At 46.4% G+C, this 21,642-nt stretch overlaps 1 protein-coding gene across 2 annotated transcripts; it reads left to right on the top strand.

The window, feature by feature from the left end:
* Window positions 1-708: 708 nt before the first annotated feature.
* On the top strand, window positions 709-16,775 carry EHF (ETS homologous factor). Of its 2 annotated transcripts, XM_058527661.1 has the most exons (8): window positions 709-808; window positions 4,506-4,751; window positions 6,608-6,670; window positions 9,307-9,375; window positions 9,494-9,562; window positions 14,620-14,682; window positions 16,193-16,388; window positions 16,496-16,775. In XM_058527661.1, the coding sequence occupies exons 1-8, from the start codon at window positions 712-714 to the stop codon at window positions 16,593-16,595; spliced, it is 903 nt and encodes a 300-aa protein (XP_058383644.1). In that variant the 5' UTR covers window positions 709-711; the 3' UTR covers window positions 16,596-16,775. The 2 variants fall into 2 exon arrangements, with proteins under 2 accessions (XP_058383644.1, XP_058383645.1); XM_058527662.1 differs by lacking the exon at window positions 9,494-9,562.
* The last annotated feature ends 4,867 nt before the right edge of the window (window positions 16,776-21,642 follow it).

The following is a 21,642-nucleotide window of genomic DNA, read 5'->3' as shown; positions in this document are numbered from 1 at the left end:
CTCCAGGTCTCTAAAAAAGAGGAAAGCTAGTCAGAAATTTTGCCCGGCAGCAGGGGAAGGGGCAGTGTCTTGTCAGAGAAAGCCAGTGATTCCTGATGTTATCACTAAGGGGCTAAGTCCTTGGGGAGCTCTGGCTCAAATGTGACGGAGGTCGTCTGCCATCAGCCCGCCCTGCGGCAGGTGTCTGCGCTGAGGAGCCTGGCTGGGCTCCCGGTGCGGGGTGCTGCATGCGGGGTGCTCAGGCGGCTGTGTGGGGACTCGTGAACATCCGACTTCAGCTCAGGGCTCCTGCACAGGTGCCAGGTCTGTGCGGCGGGGGCTTGGATTTTCGTTGATTGCAATTCCACTTTAAACAAAATCTCTTAGGCATTTTCACTTTTGTAAAAAAAGAAACCTGTGGCTGCTGGCCAGACTCGCCCTGTGAGCAGGTATTGCCTTCTCCTCCCGCTCCCTTCCTGATCAGAGATTATTCATTTATGAATGGGTGGCTGTAAAAACTTGCCTCATACATATGAAAATTGAACCTGGAAATTTTTCATTGCCAGTGAGTTTTGCTTTCACTGAAAGGGCTGTGGCAACATGCTTTGGAGGCAATGGCTGGAAGGACAAATTCTTTTTTTTCTCCCTAAATTAACTCTATGATCTGCACTCTCAAATGACGTTTCTCCAAGAGGCACCAACTGAACAGGCTGTTTGATCCCCTTACAGATCATGATTCTGGAAGGAAGTGGTGTAATGAATCTCAACCCCAGCAACAACCTCCTCCACCAGCAGCCAGCCTGGACAGACAGCTACCCCCCATGCAATGGTAAGGAGGCCGGGGTGGGGGTGGGGGTCAGTGTCACTCACCATGGGGGTTCTTTCTTCACTTTTTTAGGCTTCATTTCCCAACTTAATGTCTGAAAGACACAGGTTTTATACAGCTGGGAGTGTGAGGACCAGGGGAATGGAGAAAACTTCATGCTGGAGGTCCCTACAGGCCCCCAGGCCTCCAGACAGAAGCCCATTTGAGATATTCCATTGTTTCCTCCCAAAATTCAAGGCTCTGGTTGGGCAGCCTGGCAGGGAGGGTGGCAGAAGGGATGCACAAAGGGAAGGCCACCTGTTGAAGCTTTTAACAGTGTTTGGTTGGGATATCAAGATAGGATAGGAAAGAAAGGGGTGTGTGTGTGTGCGTGTGTGTGTGCGTGTGTGTGTGTGTGTCGCGTGGAAGCATGGAAGTCAAGGAGCAGAGGGTTATAGCAGCTTGATCTTTCTACTTCATCTTCCAGTGACTTCCCTTTGTAAAGGGAGAGGAGATTGTTAGGAGACCAGGTGCCCTCCTTTAGTGCCTTCATCTAGAACCTACTGATTAGAAGAGGGCGGGGCCTGGTGGTGGGGCTTATAGAGGGTTTGGTGATCAAGCCCGTGGCTTACTGTAGAAGCTGAACTGAACAAAGCCATTGCTGAATCAGGCCCCACACCCCATTGTGAAGGCATTCAGTCTGGGCAGATTGCTGTGCATCCAACTACCACGGGTTTGAGGAGCTCCTCCCCATACCTGCTGCTAATCTCCTCGCCGGAGACTCTGCTGTTCCCACTTCCCTTGAAAAATGGAAATAGCTGTTGGTGAGCAGAGTCTGAGAAGCAGGAGCTGGAGGGTATGGGAGGTGCATGTTCTCCAGTAAGCAGCTGGCCCGCGTGCGGCTCTCTCTCTTCCAGTTTGGAACCCCAGCCAAGCAGGGCTGAAAATGTGAACGGGCCACCTTCCCTTATTTGAAGGTCCCCCCAACTGCTACCCTTTCTGGGCAGTGACATTTTCTGTTGCAGGCCTCAGACTCCTGTGGGGACCTCGAAGGAGGATTCTAAATAGGGCAGGAAGGTTCTTCAGACTAGTAAGTCTTTTGCGTCCCCAGGCCCCTGGACCCGCGATTAAGGCAGCCTTCCTCCCCTTTGCTTCGGAGAAAGCTGAGCAATGTGTTGAGCAGGCAGTAGAGTTTAGGTGTCACTTTTACTTCTTAACTTCCAGAGACCCCAAAGAAGGCCCAGCTCTTGGTCATGATTGGTGGGGTGGGGGAGGTCAATTAAATGACAGAGAAGAGCTGAACTCAGGATTTTCAGTGTTATCTCTTGAAACTTCAGGAATCTGATGAGTCCCTTGACTGATGGGAAGAACCCTGCAGTCAACTTCAGACACAGTTCTCTGGCTCTCCCAAGTTCTAACAGGATGCACGGATGCACTGTCAGGAACTATCCTTTAATCTGGACCAGGTCAAGTTGAGAGAAGAAATTACGCCAGGCTTGGTGCTGGATTATCGAGAGTTGTTGCTTCACGTTTGCAAACCCAGAACTGCACTGTCATAGCAACACAATTATTTTAGAAAAAAAGAACAAAGACTCAGGGAGCCACAAAAAATACCTCTCATCCTAAAACAGCAGTATCTGTGAGGCACCAAAAAATTGGCAGGGCAATGGAAACATCCAGTGTAAGCTCTGTGTGTTTCTATATTTGGGAATATTTCTATGTAATTACATTTTGGACTAGATTTTTCCAATCCTTGCCCCTATTCCCCTCCACCATTGACTAAGGGTTTAGGGCTACCATGAGGTATGAGGAGTAAAGCACGTACCGTGAGTGGCAGTGATTCCCCAAGGCAATCACCTTCCTGCCCTTAGTGCTCCTGAGGTCTGGAGTAGTGGATGAATTCTGAGGGGTGAACAAAAGTGGGATTGGGTTGGAAACATCCCCCATCAGCCTTCTCTCTGGGGACGTTGAGGGCTAGGCTGTGGGCATTACGGGAATCAAACATTTTGGAGTTCTTTAGCCACTCAAGCTGTATCCACAGACCAGCATCTTCATCATCACGTGGAAGCTTATTAGGAAGGCAGAAACTCAGGCCTCAACCCCAGACCTCTGGAATCAGAATCCGCATTTGAGCAACATTCCCTGGTGGTTCATAATCACATTAGAGTTTGAGAAGTACTGATCTAGCATGACCTTGAAGGAAAAGTTAGGGACGGTGTCCTCGTGCTACAGTTTCTTCTCTTGGTCCATCCTTGAGTTTGTGGGAATATCTGTGGGTCATGTTCATTTGGATCCCCCTCCCTCAGCTTGCTGGGCTGCAATAGTGTCTTCCCTTGCTCCTGCCTCTCACCTTTCCTGGAAGAGAGCTCCTCCCTTGATCTCTGTTTCCAAGGGGACTGTAAGATCTCAGCCCTCTTACGTGCCTCCAGAGGCCAGCTCATTCTTCTCATCCCACCAGGCCTTTGGGCTGACTTGGTAATGTTCCCTTAAGGGAAGATAAGAGTCATCTAGACCACTAGCCTGCAATATTTATTGGCTTGAATGACGTTCGCTTCTTCACTGGTATTTGAATTAGCCATTTTGTGAGTGCACCTCCCAACTCTTCCAGATTCCTACATCATTTCTTCTTCAGCAACAAATTCCACTAAAGAAATATAGAGGGAGTACCTATGATGGCAAAGTCTCTGAGGTCGTTTTTATAGGAGATACGAAGATGGGTGAGACAGAGTCCGTGACCCTGGGCATACAATTTACAAAGAGAATAAAACGGTACTTAGAGACCCATAAAGAAAGGCAGAACATGACAAAAGCCATTAGACTAAATACCAAGGACGTCTCCCGGAGATTCAGAAGACAGCAGCCCTTGCAGTGAGTCGAGGGGCTCTGTGGTGGCTTTATGAGGTGGTTAGAGTCTGCAGGCTGGGTAGGCGTTCAGCAGGGAGTGATTGGGCTGAAAGAACAGGACAGAAAAAAGGCAAGACTCGTAAGTTACTTGAAGAATAGCTAGTGAAGAGCCTCGATGCCTGGCTTGGCAGGCTTGTACCTCATTTCAGTGGATAATGGGAGGCTCCTGAAGGTAACGAGTAGGGAAGTGACATCACAGTAGCTATAATAACCAGTGGGGGTGGGGCTATCAGCACAGTTAGCAGATGAGCAATCTGGACCACTCTGGGGAGAAGCAAAGGCATTGTAGAGAAAAGAACCTTATTCTCAGGCCTTATTTTTGGTTGAAAATGGTCTGAATTTTGGGTATGTATGTGTATATGTGTGTGTGTAAGAGAGAGGAAAAAATGGGAAAGAGCGCTAGGGAGAAGAGAGGAAAAGAGCTACGTGGGTGTAGACAACAAGCTTACAAATTGCTGGAACTGTAGCAATGCTTTAGCTTTCATGGTACTTTGCAGGAGGTGGGGAAGGAGCTCATGATCTCAGAGCACTTCAGGACTTGTGTCCTCACCCGGCACCCAGGGGTGAGTATTATCCTAAGGAAGACATGGAGATGCATGGAGGCTAAATGACTGGTCCCCGCGACAACTGGGAAAAGAGCCACATTTCCGAAAGCCTCCTCTCCAGAGCCTGTCTCATGCTCCAACCCCCACACTGATGCCCATGGACTGTGGTTCTGTTCTCCATGGCGTCCGGCAGCCAGTGGTGCCTCCTCGTGTCTGAGATTATGCCAGGGAACAACTATGGGTCACTCACCGGGCCACCTTCTGTTTTGCAGTTTCCAGCGGGTTTTTTGGAGGCCAGTGGCATGAAATCCATCCTCAGTACTGGACCAAGTATCAGGTGTGGGAGTGGCTCCAGCACCTCCTGGACACCAACCAGCTGGACGCCAGCTGCATCCCTTTCCAGGAGTTCGACATCAACGGCGAGCACCTCTGTGGCATGAGCTTGCAGGAGTTCACCCGGGCGGCGGGGACAGCAGGGCAGCTGCTCTACAGCAACCTGCAGCACCTCAAGTGGAACGGTGACTATCTCTCCCTCCCCCGCTAGGAGCCAAAGGGTGCTCTCCCCTCCAAATGGCTGTGTCCTGAGGTAGGGAAGCGGAAGGGCGGTGGGAGAACAGGCATGAAGCCTAAGGTACAAGGTGTGTCTGATCCCATATAAACCAGTGTAATTTAATTCTCTCCTTATGGTTAATTTCCCAGGAGACAAGGGCTAGCTGGGTATTCACAGAATACTTGCTACTCTCAGAAAAACTTTTCTGCTTTCTCTTGTGAACAGGGTTTGATAGTTTAATTTCCAATCGCTTGCTTGTTATGATCATCATGGACATTTTTTTTTTTAACTTTTAGACCTAGGTTCTTAAGACGGGACCCGCAGGTGGTAAGAAGATATACGAAATTAGATCTGTGTGTTGTGGGAGGGGAGAAGGCTCGCAGTATTTAGCAGATTCTTAAAAGATCTGTAAAAAAAAAAAGTGTTAGCACGAATGTTCTAGACACATGTGGGATGTTTCTGCAATAATTTCTGAAATTAGTGCTGCCCCAGACCCCAAACGTGCCTCTCATCAGGCCTCACTCCCAGCACAGGCAGGCCACCACTCCAAACGCTGTCCATCAGTGATGGCTTATTTACACACGCACACACGCCTGCAAAGAGTCAGCTCCTCTGAGAACTATGGGCATCTTGGAAAGCAGCGATACGTAAGAACGGGTATGTCTGTCTTAACAGAACCTGTGTTTGGGCAGGAAGCTGGGGCTTTGGGAAGCACGAGTTCCAGGGCTGTGACAGGTTCAGACCCTGACAGCTACTGTCAACACTGAGGGGACCAGAGTCTGGCCGTCGGGAGGGCAGCTGTGGCGGCCATTGTGGATGACCTCATTCAGCTCCCAGGCACTCCCTTCTTCCCACCCACCTCACCGAGGTGATTGCTCATTTATCTTCTGCTAGAACCAAACCAAACAAGCCTCTTTAAATAACCCCAGGAATCTTCAGAAAGAGCAGACTTATACTTGATGAATTAATTCTCACCTTTGTTTCATTGTTTGCCTTTTTGTAGATATTCTATTAACTCACATTTATTGAGTATTTGCTTATACTAGGCACTCTAAGTGAATGATTCATTTAGTGACCTTATGAGAAAATGAATGTTGTACCCATTTTACAGATGGGAAAACAGAAGGTCAGAGAGGTTAAAGGCACAGCCTCTTCTCCTGAGATGTTGATAAATTGGCTGGGGAGGAGAAACATACTAGACTCATTCCCATGTGTGTGTGTGCTTTATATATGATGCGTGTAGGGAGGAGTTGCAAGGGATAAACAAGGGCAGGATCGTTGCGTTTAACCACACATTTCTCATAGACTGGACTTAATCAAATGGGGTTGATTAAATTTAAGATCAAAGAAGAATCAAGCTAGTTAAATTAAAATGGTTTTCCTTGTATTTGTGTTTTCATTTCATAGCATATCTTAGTATGGGAAAGCACCTTAGAGGCCATCTAATGACCTGGTCTAGTTTAATTCCCTAAATTTACAGATGAGGAAACGAAGCCCAGAAATGTGACGTGCCTCCAATCTACTGGTGGAAAAACTGGAGTTCTGACTTCTGAAGTTATACTTCCACCATACTGGCTGCCTTCCCTATACCAGGCCAAATAATTTCATCTGATGTGGATGCCCTAGCTACTGATTTTCTGGGCCAGAGGCCCCAGGCTTGAGTTTGCAGATGCAGAGAGGGAAGCCCCTCCCATGAGCAAACAGATGTGATCAGGCAGTGGGATTGGCAGAAGCTCTTCCAAGAAGCCAGCTCCGTCCTTGTTCAAGCATCAAGTTTTGGCTCCTCATGGGCCTGTTCTGACTTTCCCAATCTGTCCTTCACAGGCCAGTGCAGCAGTGACCTGTTCCAGTCGACACACAGTGTCGTTGTCAAGACTGAACAAACCGGTGAGTAGTAGCAGATGAAGGAAGTCAACTTGGTAGGCAAAGGCGTGGGGAGGACGGGTGGGAGGGAGAGTGTGGGATCAGGACGGAGCCAGTATTTGGCGGGAAACCCAGGGACACCTCTGCCCTGGCTGTCTCCAGGGGGCTGCCCTCCCATGATCCTCATTCCTTGACCTTGGGACCAGTGCCTGCCAACCATGTCTGATTTCTAGGCTGATGGTGACCCTGATTCTGCCCACACTTCTCTGCTTCCCACTATCGTCCAGGCTCTTGTCCAGGAGCTAGGAAAAATGCAGAGTCTAGGTGGGCCTCCTTCTCACCACAAACAGAGCCAGGGGATTGGACTTGGCCAAGGTATGAGAAGCAAAGGGAAAGAGGAGGAAGCGTCAGTGTCTCCTCTCCCCCTCCTCCCTTGGTGGGAATGTGTCTCACAAAAAGGAGGAAGATGTGGACTTGCTGTTGTCCTTACTGTAGTCTCTGGAGGCTTGGAGCTTCTGTAGCGATGTCCAAAGGCAGCTGCGAAAGCCCACTCCTGCCTTAGTGCACTTTTAGATAAAAGACACTATTCTGGGCTCTAAGTAGGGTCTGCATTCCCATTACATCTACATTCATTTTGATTCTCCTCCCCCTGCCTAATCATCTCTCCTTCCTCTGTCCCAGTTTCTCTCCTGGGGACTCTCGTCAGTCTGTTGGACTTGCAGGTGGCGGTCCCTGGCCTTGCACCAATCAGAGCTCCTTGCATATTGACTTTTGGCCTGTGACCTCTGAGTGTAGCGAGAGCTATGCAAGTCCCCCAAAGTCCGCTGGCCATGATCAAACTGTGCAGCTGCCACTGCTCTAGGGTCGCTCCTGGTGTTCACATCAGTGAGATTGCGAGCCACGTGGGCCCACCGGGTTTGCCACAGGCCTCCCTGAGGGTTGCGTGCCAGTCACCAAGGACAGAATTCAACCTGGGGTGATTTGTGAGTCACTTGGGGCTGAAATTGGCTCTATGCAGTTATTTACTCTTTTATAAGGGGGTTAGTCTACCATTATTAAAGAAAAAACAATAGCTTCTAAGCACGTTAATTAGGTTTTCCTCGCCCTGCCCCTCCCCCCAGAGACCAGGGGTTGGGCTACCCGGATGGTCTGTGCCTTGTGGGCTTGACTGCCCTAGAGGCAGACACGGGACTTGGCCGAGAGGATGTTGCTCTCTTCACCCTGACCTGACAGGTGGCCCTACCGCAGGAGCCAGGATGGTGTTGGAGAGGTCCCACATACCTTGACAATTTCTCCTTGACCATCAAGACATTCTTGTGTCACCAGTTTAGAAAAGCTGAGCTGAAGGGGTGGAGAAGAAGGTCCACCCTGGGAGGAGGGGAGAAGAGGCTCATAGATGGACCAACACCCCCAAACCTTTTTGGTTCAGTTTATTTTCAGAGACAACAACAGGTGTATGAGGTGACCCAACAAGGAGAAGAGGGTGTAACCCCAAGAGATTGGGCTTGGGGTGCCCAAACACGTAGCTATTAGTTAAAATACCAGCTAAATCCCTATGTCGTAAACAGGAGGACTTAGCCAGTGAGTCAGGTTTTATACCGTTTATGCTATAAAAACAAAAGGAAACTCGGCCAGTGGCTTACCACCCTGGCCCTGAAATTCAGAACCTGGGCAGCAAGCGAGCTGAGGGCAGCCTCGATCTGTGAAGAGGGAAAGCAGGGATTTTTGGTGGGGACCAGCTCTTGGCCAGCCAGGAAAGCAAACGCTTCTGTTGGAGACCAGCCCAGATGCAGGGGTTGTGTAGAAGTTGGGCTTCATTTGGGGTAGGTGGAGCAGAGTTTCCTTTGAATCTGAAATCTGAAGAGTCAATCAGAGTGAGTCGTGCTTACCTAGCACACTGAAGACGAAGAGAGAGAGAGAGAGAGAAAGAGAGAGTGGGAGAGAGGGCTTCTTTTCCGAGAGGAGGCAATGGGGCCCTAATCTTAAAAGCTGTTTATTTGATTTGGGAACATTCTCTTCCCCTTCTCCTTAATTTTGTTTTGAGAATTTTATGTCACCCCTTAAGCTAATTGGAGAAACCCCAGAGGGAGGGGACTGTCACCCAACTTGAGGAGAGACTGGATTTCAGCAATGAGAAAACTGTGATAAGACTGACCAGACTTCTTCTGAAGGAAACATCATTAATTCTCCCAGGAAGACATTACTAGGAAAAGATGCTCATTAATCATGAGATTATTTGTCCCTAACAAGGCATTTTTTTGTCCTAGTGTTAAAACATTCTGGCAATTGTATAATAGAAGGCAAGACAATGTCAAGCTCCCAAACCTACCCCTCCCATGTGCAGACTGGGAAAATTCCCAGCAAAGCATTGATCTGGGACAGGATCCCACTGTGGCAACTTCCCTAAAAAGGCAACAGGTGCAGAACACATGGATAGGCCCATAACAAAGTCCATTTCCCCCCGGGACACTAGAAGAAAAAAGGGGTCACGTTATTGTGACCCCATAAAGTAACATGTGGCTGAAGCAGACTCTTATCCCTTCTGTCTGAGGACCACCCCCTAGGTCCCATGCCTCTTTGATGAGCAGTGAGTTAGAAAAGGCAAACTCTTCACCTGGGGAAGATGATTGCTGACTGTTCCCACATTCTGTGTTTTCTAGACCCTTCCATCATGAACACCTGGAAAGAAGAAAACTATTTATATGACGCCAACTATGGTAGCACAGTAGGTAACTAACTCCCCAACACTTCAGGCCCTTTTACATTCTTATTCTCTTTTTCTAACAGCCAAAAAGTTATCTTGTAAGGAGGGGGCTCTCAATGTCCTTTATCTTTTCATTACCACAGATTTGTTGGACAGCAAAACTTTCTGCCGGGCCCAGATCTCCATGACAACCACCAGTCACCTTCCTGTTGGTAAGTTGTCCTGACATCTGAGGCTGAGTGTGCCTCATGCAAGAGCTTACTGAGAATTAATGAGAATTACTGACATCCTACATTTCTGCTTTGCTGGAGTCTTTCTCACTCAAAGGCTGGAAAAGGAATGGAGTTACTACTTATAAAAGATCTGCTTTTGAGTCAATATTTGTACATTGAAAATGACCATCAAGGATGCCTCTAGGCAAAGTGTTTGTCTCTTGTGAAACTAAGTCACTCACTTGTAACAACAAAAATTCTCTTTCAACAAAAACTTGCTCTTGGGAAATTATCTGATAAAATTATTCATACTTGGGTATACTTACGGAAGAAGAGGTTATATTCAATTTTCAACAAACTCTATTTTGCTTTAGAGAAAGAATGTCTACCAGTGGTATTCAGAGGTCAGTGAAACTGTGGTGATTGTCTCTGGATAGAGGAGGAGCAATTGGAAATTTCCAGAACCCTAGGAATCATATGATTTTGTCAGTTTTTTAAGTCTGACCTTGATGGCTTATCTGGACTCTCGAATTAGTCAGAACACCTAACCTTCATGAATTATGTTCACATTAGTTGTATTTGGTCAACATTGGGTGCAACTGGGGGCTATCCATAACCCTCAGTCAAGGTTCCACTGAGAGTGTTGGTCTGTTGGGAGTCTGGGAGGGGGCTTTCAGATTATAATCCCCCGCCCCTTACAAATAGGTACCTTGGTATGTACGGGGTAGGAATGAGTGCACCTGGGAGGTGAGAGAGGGTTTTGTTTTGTCCCCTGATCTGGGGTGAACTTGTGGATCTGTGTGGGTCTGTGAAATGGAGCTTGGACTTGTCACAAGGAAATTGCTCTTTTCCTGGAATTGAATTTGGGGCAACTTCAGAACTGGGATTTAAAAGAGTGTTTGTGAAAGAAAACATGGACTCAAACAACAACCCCTTCTCCTGCCCTTTTTTTTTTTCTTTTGTTGATTATGTTTCAAGAACTGAAATAATGAAAGCTTTTGGTTTGAGGTTTTGTTTGGGTCAAGCCCCTTGAATGAGACAGAACTGGGAGCTAGTGTAACTGCTTCTGGAATCGAGGTTAAGAACGGAGGCCAGTTCATTTCTCTACTTCCCCCTCCCTGCAATGGCCCCTAGCATTATGTGTCACTCTAAGTGTTGAAATTAAGAAACAGATCAAACACTGGAAAGGCTCTGTAGTGTCTTTGCCATTCTGGGGGAACTGAGCCAATTGGGGTAAAATTTCTGTGGCAGCCATTGCCGCCTAGTCCAGTCGTAGGGTTTCAGAGCCGAGGAAACCACCCACTCTGGTCACCCTCTGACTTCCTCTCACACTTCCTAAGGTGTCACCTCCCATGTCCTTCCGGTTGGGTCTTTGGTTTATGGCAAAAGATTCCAACTAAGTATAAAGTTGAACCAACCACTTCCTGAGCCTCAGGGGTTGTTAAGGTCTCGAGGCCCCTGGAAACCCTAGAAGCCATAGTCACAGCTCTACCGGCCTGGCAACCAGGCCACCCTCCTCTCTTCTGTGTCCTGACTTACCTTCTAGAATCTCAGAATCAATAGGGGCCAGTTTCTGCTTTCATCTTTGCCATCACAGGGCACTCACTATCTCCTCGGTCCACCTATTCTATTTTTGAATAGTCCGTCTTAAAATGGGCTTTACAATTCTGCTTTCCTTTATCTCTCTTGATCCCTGATCGCCTGTTCCCCATTCCTATCCTGCAGTTGTAACAGCTGGAAAATGAGATAAGCAATCCATGACATCTAACAGAATTATTTCTTAAAGAATCAACTCATTGCCTGGGGTTGGTAAATTCTTTGTAGGAACAGCTTCCAGTAGGATAGTTAATTACAGCCTTGTATGGGCCAATCCCTTTTAGAATAGTTTAGTCTACTAAATGGGGCCAGAACCCCCCACCCCAAAGACCTTTGTCATTTGTGAGTCTTTAGATTTCAAGTTCCCATTAAATTGAGTGCAGTTAAACATCTTTCTATGTTTTAATGCAAGTTACAAGCCCCAGCAGAGGCGAGGCCCAACATAAACTGATGCCCTCTGTGATAAACGCAGGTGGGAAGCCAGCTTTGTTTTGATTTCTCTGTCATCTGCCTGTTTCATAAAATGGCCACCGCCAGTGTTCCTGATCTGCCCGATAGTCCTCGAACCAATCACGCCAACTCAGGCTTGATGTGTTTATTCACTGACTTGTTGAGCCTCAAGCTAGGGTGGCTCGGTCTATTATAACACTGAAATTTGTATATCCCGTAAAGAAATGGCTCACAGCTGAATCATATGCAAATGCTTCTAATCTTCGCTTCTTGCGAAGCAGGTTAGCTGAAGTCATGCTCTGGAACTTGCATCATAAACCCGTGGCTTGGTGCTGCCCCTGCTGGACCGGACCTTGGCCTGAGGTGCCCGGGAGCAGAGTAAGAGACAGCCAAGCTGACAACTTCCCCAGAGCAAGCCATTATTTTATAAGAATGAATTGCTTAACCACATGGCTAACTTCAAAGGGTTTAACTTTTATTTTGGGGCGAGGGGAAGACATGGGGGAGAGGCCATCATATGAAGGTGAGGTTCCAGATCAAAAGATTTTAGGCTAAGCAGATCAATGATTCCACAGCCTGGCCCTGCAACTGGGGATGGGAAGAGCAGGCTGGAAAAATTCGAGTTTTCTTTTGTCTTTGGCTGCATATTACTCCATATGATGGAAACATTTTTATTTGGGGATTTTTTCTTTTTTTTCTTTTTGGTCTTTCTTAAGCTGGATGGAGGTCTAGTCTGGGTAAAGGGCTGACATCTCCAAAAGAAAATTCCCTCATGGTCTGTCTGGTTGGGGGTTTTTTAATCTGAGTCCGTGGACTCCAAAGTGAGCCACAAACCCCTGAAATTGTTTACAGATTCTCACGAGTGTGTCCATACGTGCATTTTCCTGGGGAGAGGGTCCAAGTTTTCCATCTTATTCACAAAGGTACCTTAACCCCAAGTAATTGATTCTATGTCGGCTTGGACCCTAAACAGTTATTGAGGCCAATAAGCTGAGAGACACTTGGGTTCTTCTGAATCCAACCCTGGCTCTGAAATAATGGCCCCACATCCCTCCTGAATGCCATTTGAAAATGAGCTTTGCTTGTGGCCTGCTGGGTAAATGCCACTCTTTGTCTGCAGAACAACGTGGCCCTGTCAGAGTGATGTATCACTTGGAAACTGGGGTGGGTGCCAGACCTGTCGCAATATTGTCACATCCTGATGGGGTGTTGCAACCTCACCCTGAAAGCTACAGGGAGGGAGAGTGGAGTCTCCTTGCATTTCCTGTGAATTTGTCCTTCCAGATTTCAGAGAAACCTAAGTCAGGTGTAGGCCCTCCTGCTGACAACACTAGGAGAGAAATTCATAACTAGAATAAGAGGTTTCTCTTCTGACCAGATCTTGCTAAATCCCTCTCCTCCCTCCCACCATGGCTTTCAGAGAAACTGCTGGGACTGCTGAGTCGTGACAAACTGGGTGATCAGATTGGTGAATGTGTCCATGCACTTTGGGAAATACAGAATCATCAAACTGGAATTAGTTTTTCTCACCAACTAGAGCATTATGGAACTGAACCTGATTCTCGGCAGGGAAGACTTCTGTGAAATCTTTATGTGCCACCGTCTTTGGGAATGGCACAGAATAGTGGTTGTGAGTAAAGTGCCTCTGAGTTCAAACTGTGTTCACATCCTGGCTCCACTTTCAGGCTGTGTGGCTTTAGACAAGTAATTTGACCTCTCTGTGTCTCAGCTCCTCCACGGCTGTGAACTTTGGATCATAATAGTACCTACCTCATAAGGTTACCGTTTGAATTAAATAATGTGATTCATGTAAGTGCTTAGCACAGTGCCTGGTATACAGTAAGTGCTCAGTAAACAGTAGCTATGCTTCTTAACCATTTGAATTAGGAGCTAATCGTTATTCAAACTTTTTTGAATAATGGACCACTCTTGACAATCAGAATGAAGGCTATGGACGCTCTCCCTTTGCATCCAGTTTCAGTCAGTCCAAAATGCCCTTGAAGGCCACACATGGGGCAGTGAACCCTAGGTTAAGAAGCCCTGGAGTAATGTGCACAGAAGAGATGCATTTGACTGGCCCAGTTTCTTAACAGGGTTGGCTTGTGTTTAGGGACTGCTCTTTTGGCAGATTTTCGATTGTGAGATTTTTTGGTAAGATCTGCCTGGGTCCTCCCAACACCCAAATGGCCCACTGACATACACACACACACTGCTAGATCATTTAGTTTTCTTTTTAAGAAGTTTTACTTCACAGATCTGCCTCTGTCATCTCCTCTTTGGTGACAGTCACAAGGGTTACCAAAATGAGTCACTTGTTAAACTAATCTGTGTTTTCATAGTCCACCATGTCCTTCTGTACTGAGCTCAGGCCAGTCAATGGCCCCTTTGTCAGGCTGATTAAAATGTAACTTTCCATGCCAAGAAAAGGCACTCCTCTGGTTTAAATGCCATCTTTCTTTGTTATAAACGTTTACATTTTTGTATTATGTAAAAAAAAAAAAAAACACCTTTCAATGACTTAAATCCTTCAATGGCTTCCCATCTCTCTCAGAATAAAAGCTAAAATCCCAAAACATCTCACAAAGCCTTATCTGAACCTCAGCTCCCACCTCCTGCCCTTGCTGATGGCCACGTTGGCTTCCTTCTGCTCTGTGGACATACAAACAGGCACGGACCTCTGAGCGTAGCACTTCTCATTCGTAGAAGGCTCTTACACAAGCTCTCTGCACAGCTGTCTCCCTCACACCCTTCTGTTCCCCTTATCAGAGAGATCCTCTGTGACCGCCTTATATTCGTAAGTTATTCCCATCTCTACACTTCTAGCCCCATTTCTTGCCCTGTGATATTCTTCTCCACAGGACTTATCATCTCTGTTTTGTTTTGGTCATACCACACATGTGAACAGAGCCAGGCAGGCAGGCAGTAGGTACTCAGTAAATGAGTGGATGAATGAAGGAAAATGATGATTGTGGGAAATATGTAAATTAAGCCGCTCTCATTTTTCCCTTTAGCTGAGTCACCTGATATGAAAAAGGAGCCAGACCACCCCGCCAAGACCCACACCAAAAAGCACAGTAAGTTGGCGGGCCGACCGAGGCTCTTGGCCTTTCCCTCAAGTTGGGTGTAACTGGAGGTCGCTAGTTTTCAGACAGGTATTGCCTCTGCCCGTTGCCTCCATTTCCTCCCCTGAGGCCGGGTGGTGGTGGGGGGGTTGGGGGGTGGAGAATGCAGGCGTCACTTGCTGGGGAAGCAACCCTCCGCCCCGGCGCTGTCTCGAGTGGAGCCCCAGCGCGCATTTCCTCCCCGGGCTGCCTATTTGTTCTCAACCTGAGACACCTGTGAATAAGAACTTCTTGCAGGCGTGGGTTAGCGATTTCCCTCTCTCTAGAGAAAAGGGTGGGAAGAGGAGAAAGATGGGAAGAAACAGTTGAGAGGTATTATTTTTTCTTTTGCTGAATGTTGGCTTCTTACCTTTGTGAAGCTATTGTTCCAAGAAATGACTGTTTATTCTTAAGATTCAACAGCGCTCTTGGGGGGCCAGCCCGGTGGCATAGTGGTTAAGTTCGCACATTCCGCTTTGTTGGCCTGGGGTTCCCTGGTTCCTATCCTGGGCGCGGCCCTACTCACTGCTCATCAAGCCGTGCTGAGGCCGAGTCCCACATAGAAGAGCTACAACTCGACAACTATGATGTACAGCTATGTGCTGGGGCTTGGGGAGAAAAAAGAAAAAGAGGAAGGTTGGCAACAGATGTTAGTGCAGGACCAATCTTCCTCAAAAAAACAACCTCTTGGCGAGCTGGATTTTCCCCAATAACGACACCTTGTGAAAGTATATGAAATATCAGAGACACGGAGTTAGGGGGCATGGAAAGAAATCAAGATGGTGTAATGTAGAAATTATAGGGATCTGGACATCTTTACTGTCTGCTACCCCAGGTTATCCCCCAGAACTGAATTAACACAGCTCCTCACCTCGGAGTGTTGTGTGTCACAAGTTTAGGGGAAGGAAAATCGAATTTGGTTGCTAATCTCATTACAGTAGCTGCTTCATTTTCAAATTGGCCCCCTTAACCCCTGTGTACTCCTCCCCCCAGTATATTCTAGGATTTAAACTTCTAGAACCCTATTGATGTGTATTTGGCTGAAGCACAGCTGCTAGATGGGAGCGAGTTACTTGGTTGAGGTACTAAATACAAGTGGTTGAAGGTTGCTCTCTGAGGAAGTAACAGGCTGACATGAATCCCGAGCAGTTTGTCAACAATACTTAGAAGATACTCGTCCTGGCATAGGAGGCCAGAGGCCTGTTTCTTAGTCTTGGCTTTGCTACTTGACCTTGGTCAAGTCACTTACATTCTCTGTGTCTCAGTTTCCTGATTTGTAAAATAAAAAATTGTGCTGGCTCATTCTCAAATGCCTTTTTTTAATATCCAATATTTGGTGATTCTGTGATCTGGCTTTGCTGGAGAGTAGGAGAGAACTGACTGTCTCCTACTTGACGGAAGATGTCCAGACTCTGTACTTCCTCTGTCCCTTCTTTGCTGTGACTCAGGCCATTCTGAGACTCTTTTCTCTGCTTCTCCTCAGACCCGCGAGGGACTCACTTATGGGAATTCATCCGTGACATCCTCCTGAACCCAGACAAGAATCCAGGGTTAATCAAGTGGGAAGACCGGTCTGAGGGCATCTTCAGGTTCTTGAAATCAGAGGCCGTGGCTCAGCTGTGGGGAAAAAAGAAAAACAACAGCAGCATGACCTACGAAAAACTCAGCCGAGCCATGAGGTGGGTGAGGACTGTCCAGTCTCCAGACGTGATCAGGCCACACGGCCAGTCACTTCCCTGGCAGTCTTTGTCTGACCAGCCGCCTTATGCCATGTCCTTTGTTACAGGTACTACTACAAAAGAGAAATTCTGGAACGTGTGGACGGGCGAAGGTTGGTGTATAAATTTGGGAAGAATGCACGTGGATGGAGAGAAAATGAAAACTGAAGCTGCCGACACTTTGAACACAAACCAACACATACCCCAAGTGATAACAAACTGAGAACTCCTGGACTTAAATATCTCAAAGACTACTTTTCTCTGATATTTATGTACCATGAGGGGGAAAAAAGTCTACTTCTAACGGGAAGAAGGAACACTACAGATGATAAAATTATTTTGTTACTTTGAAGTATGTCCTATCTGGGGAACAAGCGTACACAGTTTTCTGTGAAATATGATGCCGTCCGTGGCTGTGATGTGCTTCGCCCCCATTGTGAAGTTCTTTACCACTGCAGGAGAAACAGGGTGTGTAGCCTTGTGCTTCTTGCTAAGAGAAAGAGAAAATCAGAGGGCATTAAATGTTTTTATATGCAAAATGGTTTAGGAAAAGGTGCCGTGTCCTCCGCACATAGGCATCCACAGGGCCTCGACCAGAGAGGTTGGCGTGGTTGCGAGGATGAACTCTAGCTCTAGCATCTCAGATTGACGAGATGAACCAGAAAATGCTGGGAAGTTGAACCTGACCTTTAGGAGCCAGTGAGTGGAGGATGAGGACTTCCAAAATCCGTTGGATTGTAATTACTCCATAATCACGTGACTTGTAATGTTTAAATCAGCGAGAATAATGGTGGGGGGCTTTATACTCATTTGGAAATGATTTACCTGATGCCAAGGCTATCTTCCCTCCTACCCCTTGGATGACTGGTGAAAAACTTCAACTGCCACCTCTGCTCACTTCTAGTTATTTAAGAAAGGGTCCAGCGTTGGTTATTTTTATCCCAATTGCTTAAAAATAAGTGAGAAAAAGGAGGTGGTGATGAGCTTGCTCTTGTAGTCCTATAGTCCATGGTTTCTCAATTGGCATACTTGACGTTTTTGGCTGGATGAGTCTTTGTTGTGTGTTATTTGACTGTCCTGTGCATTGCAGGCTGTGTAGCAGTGGCCAGGACCTCTACCCACTAGATCCTGGGGGTGCCAGTAGCACCCCCATCCCCGAAGTTGTGACAACCAAAAATGTCTCCAGACCTTGCCACATGTCCCCTGGGGGACAAAATATCCCTTGATAGAGAACTACTGATGTAGCCAGTCAAGATGAAGATGCTAATTTATTCTCAGAACAAAAAGATGTGTAAGATCTTTTGGTCCCAAGAGTGAGACAGAAGCAAGACTCCAAAGTCAACCTATTTTGAATTTTTAAAATGGTGGGGACAGTGGGTTGAAATATCTGGAGGGACTTCTCTTCAGAACCCCAGAGGAGAGCCAAAGTCTGATAAATTAAACATAGTAATGTAGCAAGAACTACAATAGAAGACATTTGCACTGGCATTACAAAGCAGAGGCAAAATTATAGTGCAGAATGAAACGCTGAGAGACGAGTGTGTGTGTGTGCGCGCGCGCGTGTGAGAGAGAGAGAGATAGAGAGACAGAGAGAGAGAGAGACAGAGAGAGAGAGAGAGACAGAGAGAGAGAGAGAGAGAGGGAGAGTTAGTTCCAAGGGAAATCTTTTCAGATGTTAATTCTCATAATCTTTCCTCTGTTGGAGCACCTCTTTTCTGTCTCATCTGCACTCATCTCAAAGTGAATGGTATGTTGCCCAGATCTGCATTCAGAAGAATGTTTTATAAAAAAGAAAGAAATGGAAAAGAAAGGAAAGATGGAAAAGAAAAACAAAACTCAGCTCAGGAGGCATGTCAGTAAGGAGAAGGAAACTTGGCCTTCAGTGATGGGTTGTTCTGGGGTACCTGCAGACTTATCATTGGGTCCTGCTAGCTGGGAGGAACAGGAGCCTGTGGACACTTTGAAAATGGGTTTGAACATCCAGGTCCCTTTTGCAACTTCTCTTTTTGGCTCCTCATGTCCTTGGCTTTCTCTTCCCTCCTGCCTCTCTATCTTGAACAATAATATGAGGACGAAGACTCCCACCAAAAAGAGGGAGTGCTCTTCATCAAATACTGGAGCACCTCCCCAGCAGGGTGAATGATTCATAGTCAAAGGTTGCAAAACATTTGTAATGTATTCAGAAGGCTGGAAGTAAGAGGAATTAAGAATTTGTCCCAATTATAATGAGAACCATTATGGGTGGTGACCTTGGAGCAGCAGCTTAGCGAGATGAATGACCTTCTGAAGGTGCCACCAAGCCCATTTGTATTTCTGTCTGGCTCGGTCACGTCCACAAAGGTGTTACTCGGTGTTGTCAAGTAACGGTTACTGAGGAAACTGAGCGCAGTAACAATGAGCAGCACAGATCTGAGACATTCCTGCGTAAAACACACACCTTGCTTTCCAAGCAAGGCTCAAGAACCAGGAGGCCTTCCCAGCATTTGACTATACTTTACACAGAACTAAGTAAACATCCAGATATTTGAATTGAAGTAAACACAGGAGCGTTCGTGTGTCTGGATTGTGTGATGTTATTAGGGACATCTGCTAATTCGCTCTCTGCTGTTCCTCTCCTGGCTTTGCCTGTTTGTCACCTAAGGTGGCTAGGTCCTTCTCTGAGTTCGCCCTTCCTCAAGCCTGTAAGTTTCTAACCTTCCTCCACGTTGGCCTTGGCTCTTTCTGCACCCTCTCCGTTGAAGAGCAATCCTTGCTGGATGGTGAGTGTGGGGAGTACCGACTGGAACAGTTCTGCAGATAATTAACAGATTGTGTTATTTGTTGAAAGTGACAGTTTCTTGGCACCCAGTTCCTGCTTAAGTAGGCTGGAGTATCAAGTTCTCAGCATATCTCTCTATTGTCTTGGCTTGAGTTGGGTGCATTTTCTATGTGCTGTTCGTGACTTGGACAACTCAAGGTAATCGAGCCATGCCAACTTGGCATGTGAACTGAATACTTCCCACCACAGTGCTGAAAGAGAGAGCAAATCCCAGAGATAAGCCGGCATCAGGTGAAGCCCCTCTTCCTTTGGGTGACTCATGGCTTCTCACTTGAGAAGCTCATCTGTGCTGGATGCTCACATGGTCACTACACATGGTCTCCTTGAACCCTCCTTAAGCTAAAGGCTTGGGCTCTTATTTGTAGTTTTCCTGGAAACCCAAGGCAGGAAATGTATTGCTAAGAGTTTAGCAGATTCAGATCATCCAAGGCTCCTGGATATTTGACTTGGTGAAACTTGAGCAGGCCCTGGCTCCAGGGACATACCTGCAGCTCCTTGAACTTGCCTTCTGAGCAGGGCAGCCCAGGTCATGCATTTTCCTTTGGACATGCTGGTCCTTCCTCAATGTTTTTGCCTTGCTAGGCTGTGAGCTCTTTGAGGGCAGGGACCATGTCTTATCAATGTTTTCCCAGTACCTAGTATGAGATAGGTGCTCAGTCAATATTTGTTGAGTAAATGACTAAATGTCTTCTGGAAGACTCCTCAGATTGGGAGGCCATATCCATAATTGAGATGTGAATCGTGTCTCCACTGGAATAAGAAGACAACGGCCAAACCTTCAAGGACATATTATCCACTAGATGAACATTTTACTGTGAGACTCTACTTTGCCTTCCTACCTGCGCTGAAATGAAACCAAAACAGACTGTTTGGTTCCGCAAGTCAGTATACGTTGGATGAGAATCCTGTTGCCTTATGAGGACCTGTGAGACTTACCTGGTACAAGAAGCCAGTAATGAACCTTTGACCTGTTTTGACCAATGAAGATTATGAATGTGTTTATATGATGTAAATTGCTATTTAAGTGTAAAGCAGTTCCAAGTTTTAGTATCTTTGGGTTGGTTTACATATTTTTTTTCTTTTTGAAAAATACTGAGGGATCTTTTGATAAGGTTAGTCATACATGTTAGATTTTAGTTTTGTAAGTGTGTTGTTTTTCAAATGTATAAAATACAGGAAAAGGTAAAATAGTAAGAGGGAAAGGCAATTATATTATTCTTTTATAGTTCTTTTATAGTTAAAAAAGCATTTGTGAGTGCCTACTATGTGCACAGCATGGAACCATATATGTGAGGAGCTTGTCTAATTACATGGGGTGTAGTAGACACTCCCTGTGACCCTAGGATGGACACTCACTGTGTGAAAGAGCAGCACAGCAATCACAGTGTCCCAGCTGAATTACCCTCCGCACTGGTTCTCAGGATTCCGTTACTGGAATTAGAGGTAGAGCTTTAATAAAAACCCATTGAGACCATGCCTTACGAACCACTGAAATGCACAAGCCTTCACAAGTTTGGCTAAATTGGGGTTGGTCTTTCTGTAGCTATCTGTATCATTCTGGCTTTTCTCTCATTTGGCTTCTGGGTTGACCATTTGTGGGAAACAACCCTACTGCTGCTATTTTTGAAAAATCAGACATCTTGCCCTAATGTTAAATTCAAACTGAATATTTCTGTTTTATGAAAGAATTATATTTTTCAAAATATGTTTTTTTTGTTTGATGGGTCCCAGAAAACACTAATAAAAACCACAGAGACCAGCCTGTAGCTGTGTTTCATGCTTCAGCAAGCCATCCACAACTGGGTTTAGAGGAAATGCATGTAGTCTATAGCAATAAGACACACACAGTTCCTACATTTATCAAGCGTCTACTCTGTGCCAGGCACCATCCTAGGCACTGAGTTATGGCAGAGAATGAAAGAGACAAAAAACTCTGCTCTCGTGAAGTTTATGTTCTGTTGGGTGAAAACAGACAAGGAACAAAACACAAACAAATAAACAAAACATAGCATATCGTATGTGTAGTCAAGAGATGTAGAGCAGGGAAGAGGTGTAAAGAGTGCTGGAGCGTGTAGGGGTGTATTGCAAGTTTAGGCAGGGTTAAGAAGGAAACATTTCAGTAAAGAACTGAAGGATGTAAGGGAAGGAGTCATGCAGATAACTGGGAGAATGACACCTTATTGAAGGGACCAGCAAGTGCAAAGGTCCTGAGGTGAGTGTGTTCCTGACATGTCCAAGGAACAGCAAGGAAGTCTGTTTGGCAGAGTAGATTAAGAAATAGTAGGAAATGATGCAAGAGAAGCACCGGCAGGCCAGATCACATACAACTATGAAGGCTCTAATTTTCTTTTGAGTGAGATGGGGAGCCATAGAGGAGTGACCCCTCTGGCTGTTGTG

The sequence above is a fragment of the Diceros bicornis genome, chromosome 31 (assembly GCF_020826845.1).
Source record: "Diceros bicornis minor isolate mBicDic1 chromosome 31, mDicBic1.mat.cur, whole genome shotgun sequence".
Classification (NCBI taxonomy): Eukaryota; Metazoa; Chordata; class Mammalia; order Perissodactyla; family Rhinocerotidae; genus Diceros; species Diceros bicornis.
This window is presented reverse-complemented; position numbering and strand designations above follow the sequence as displayed.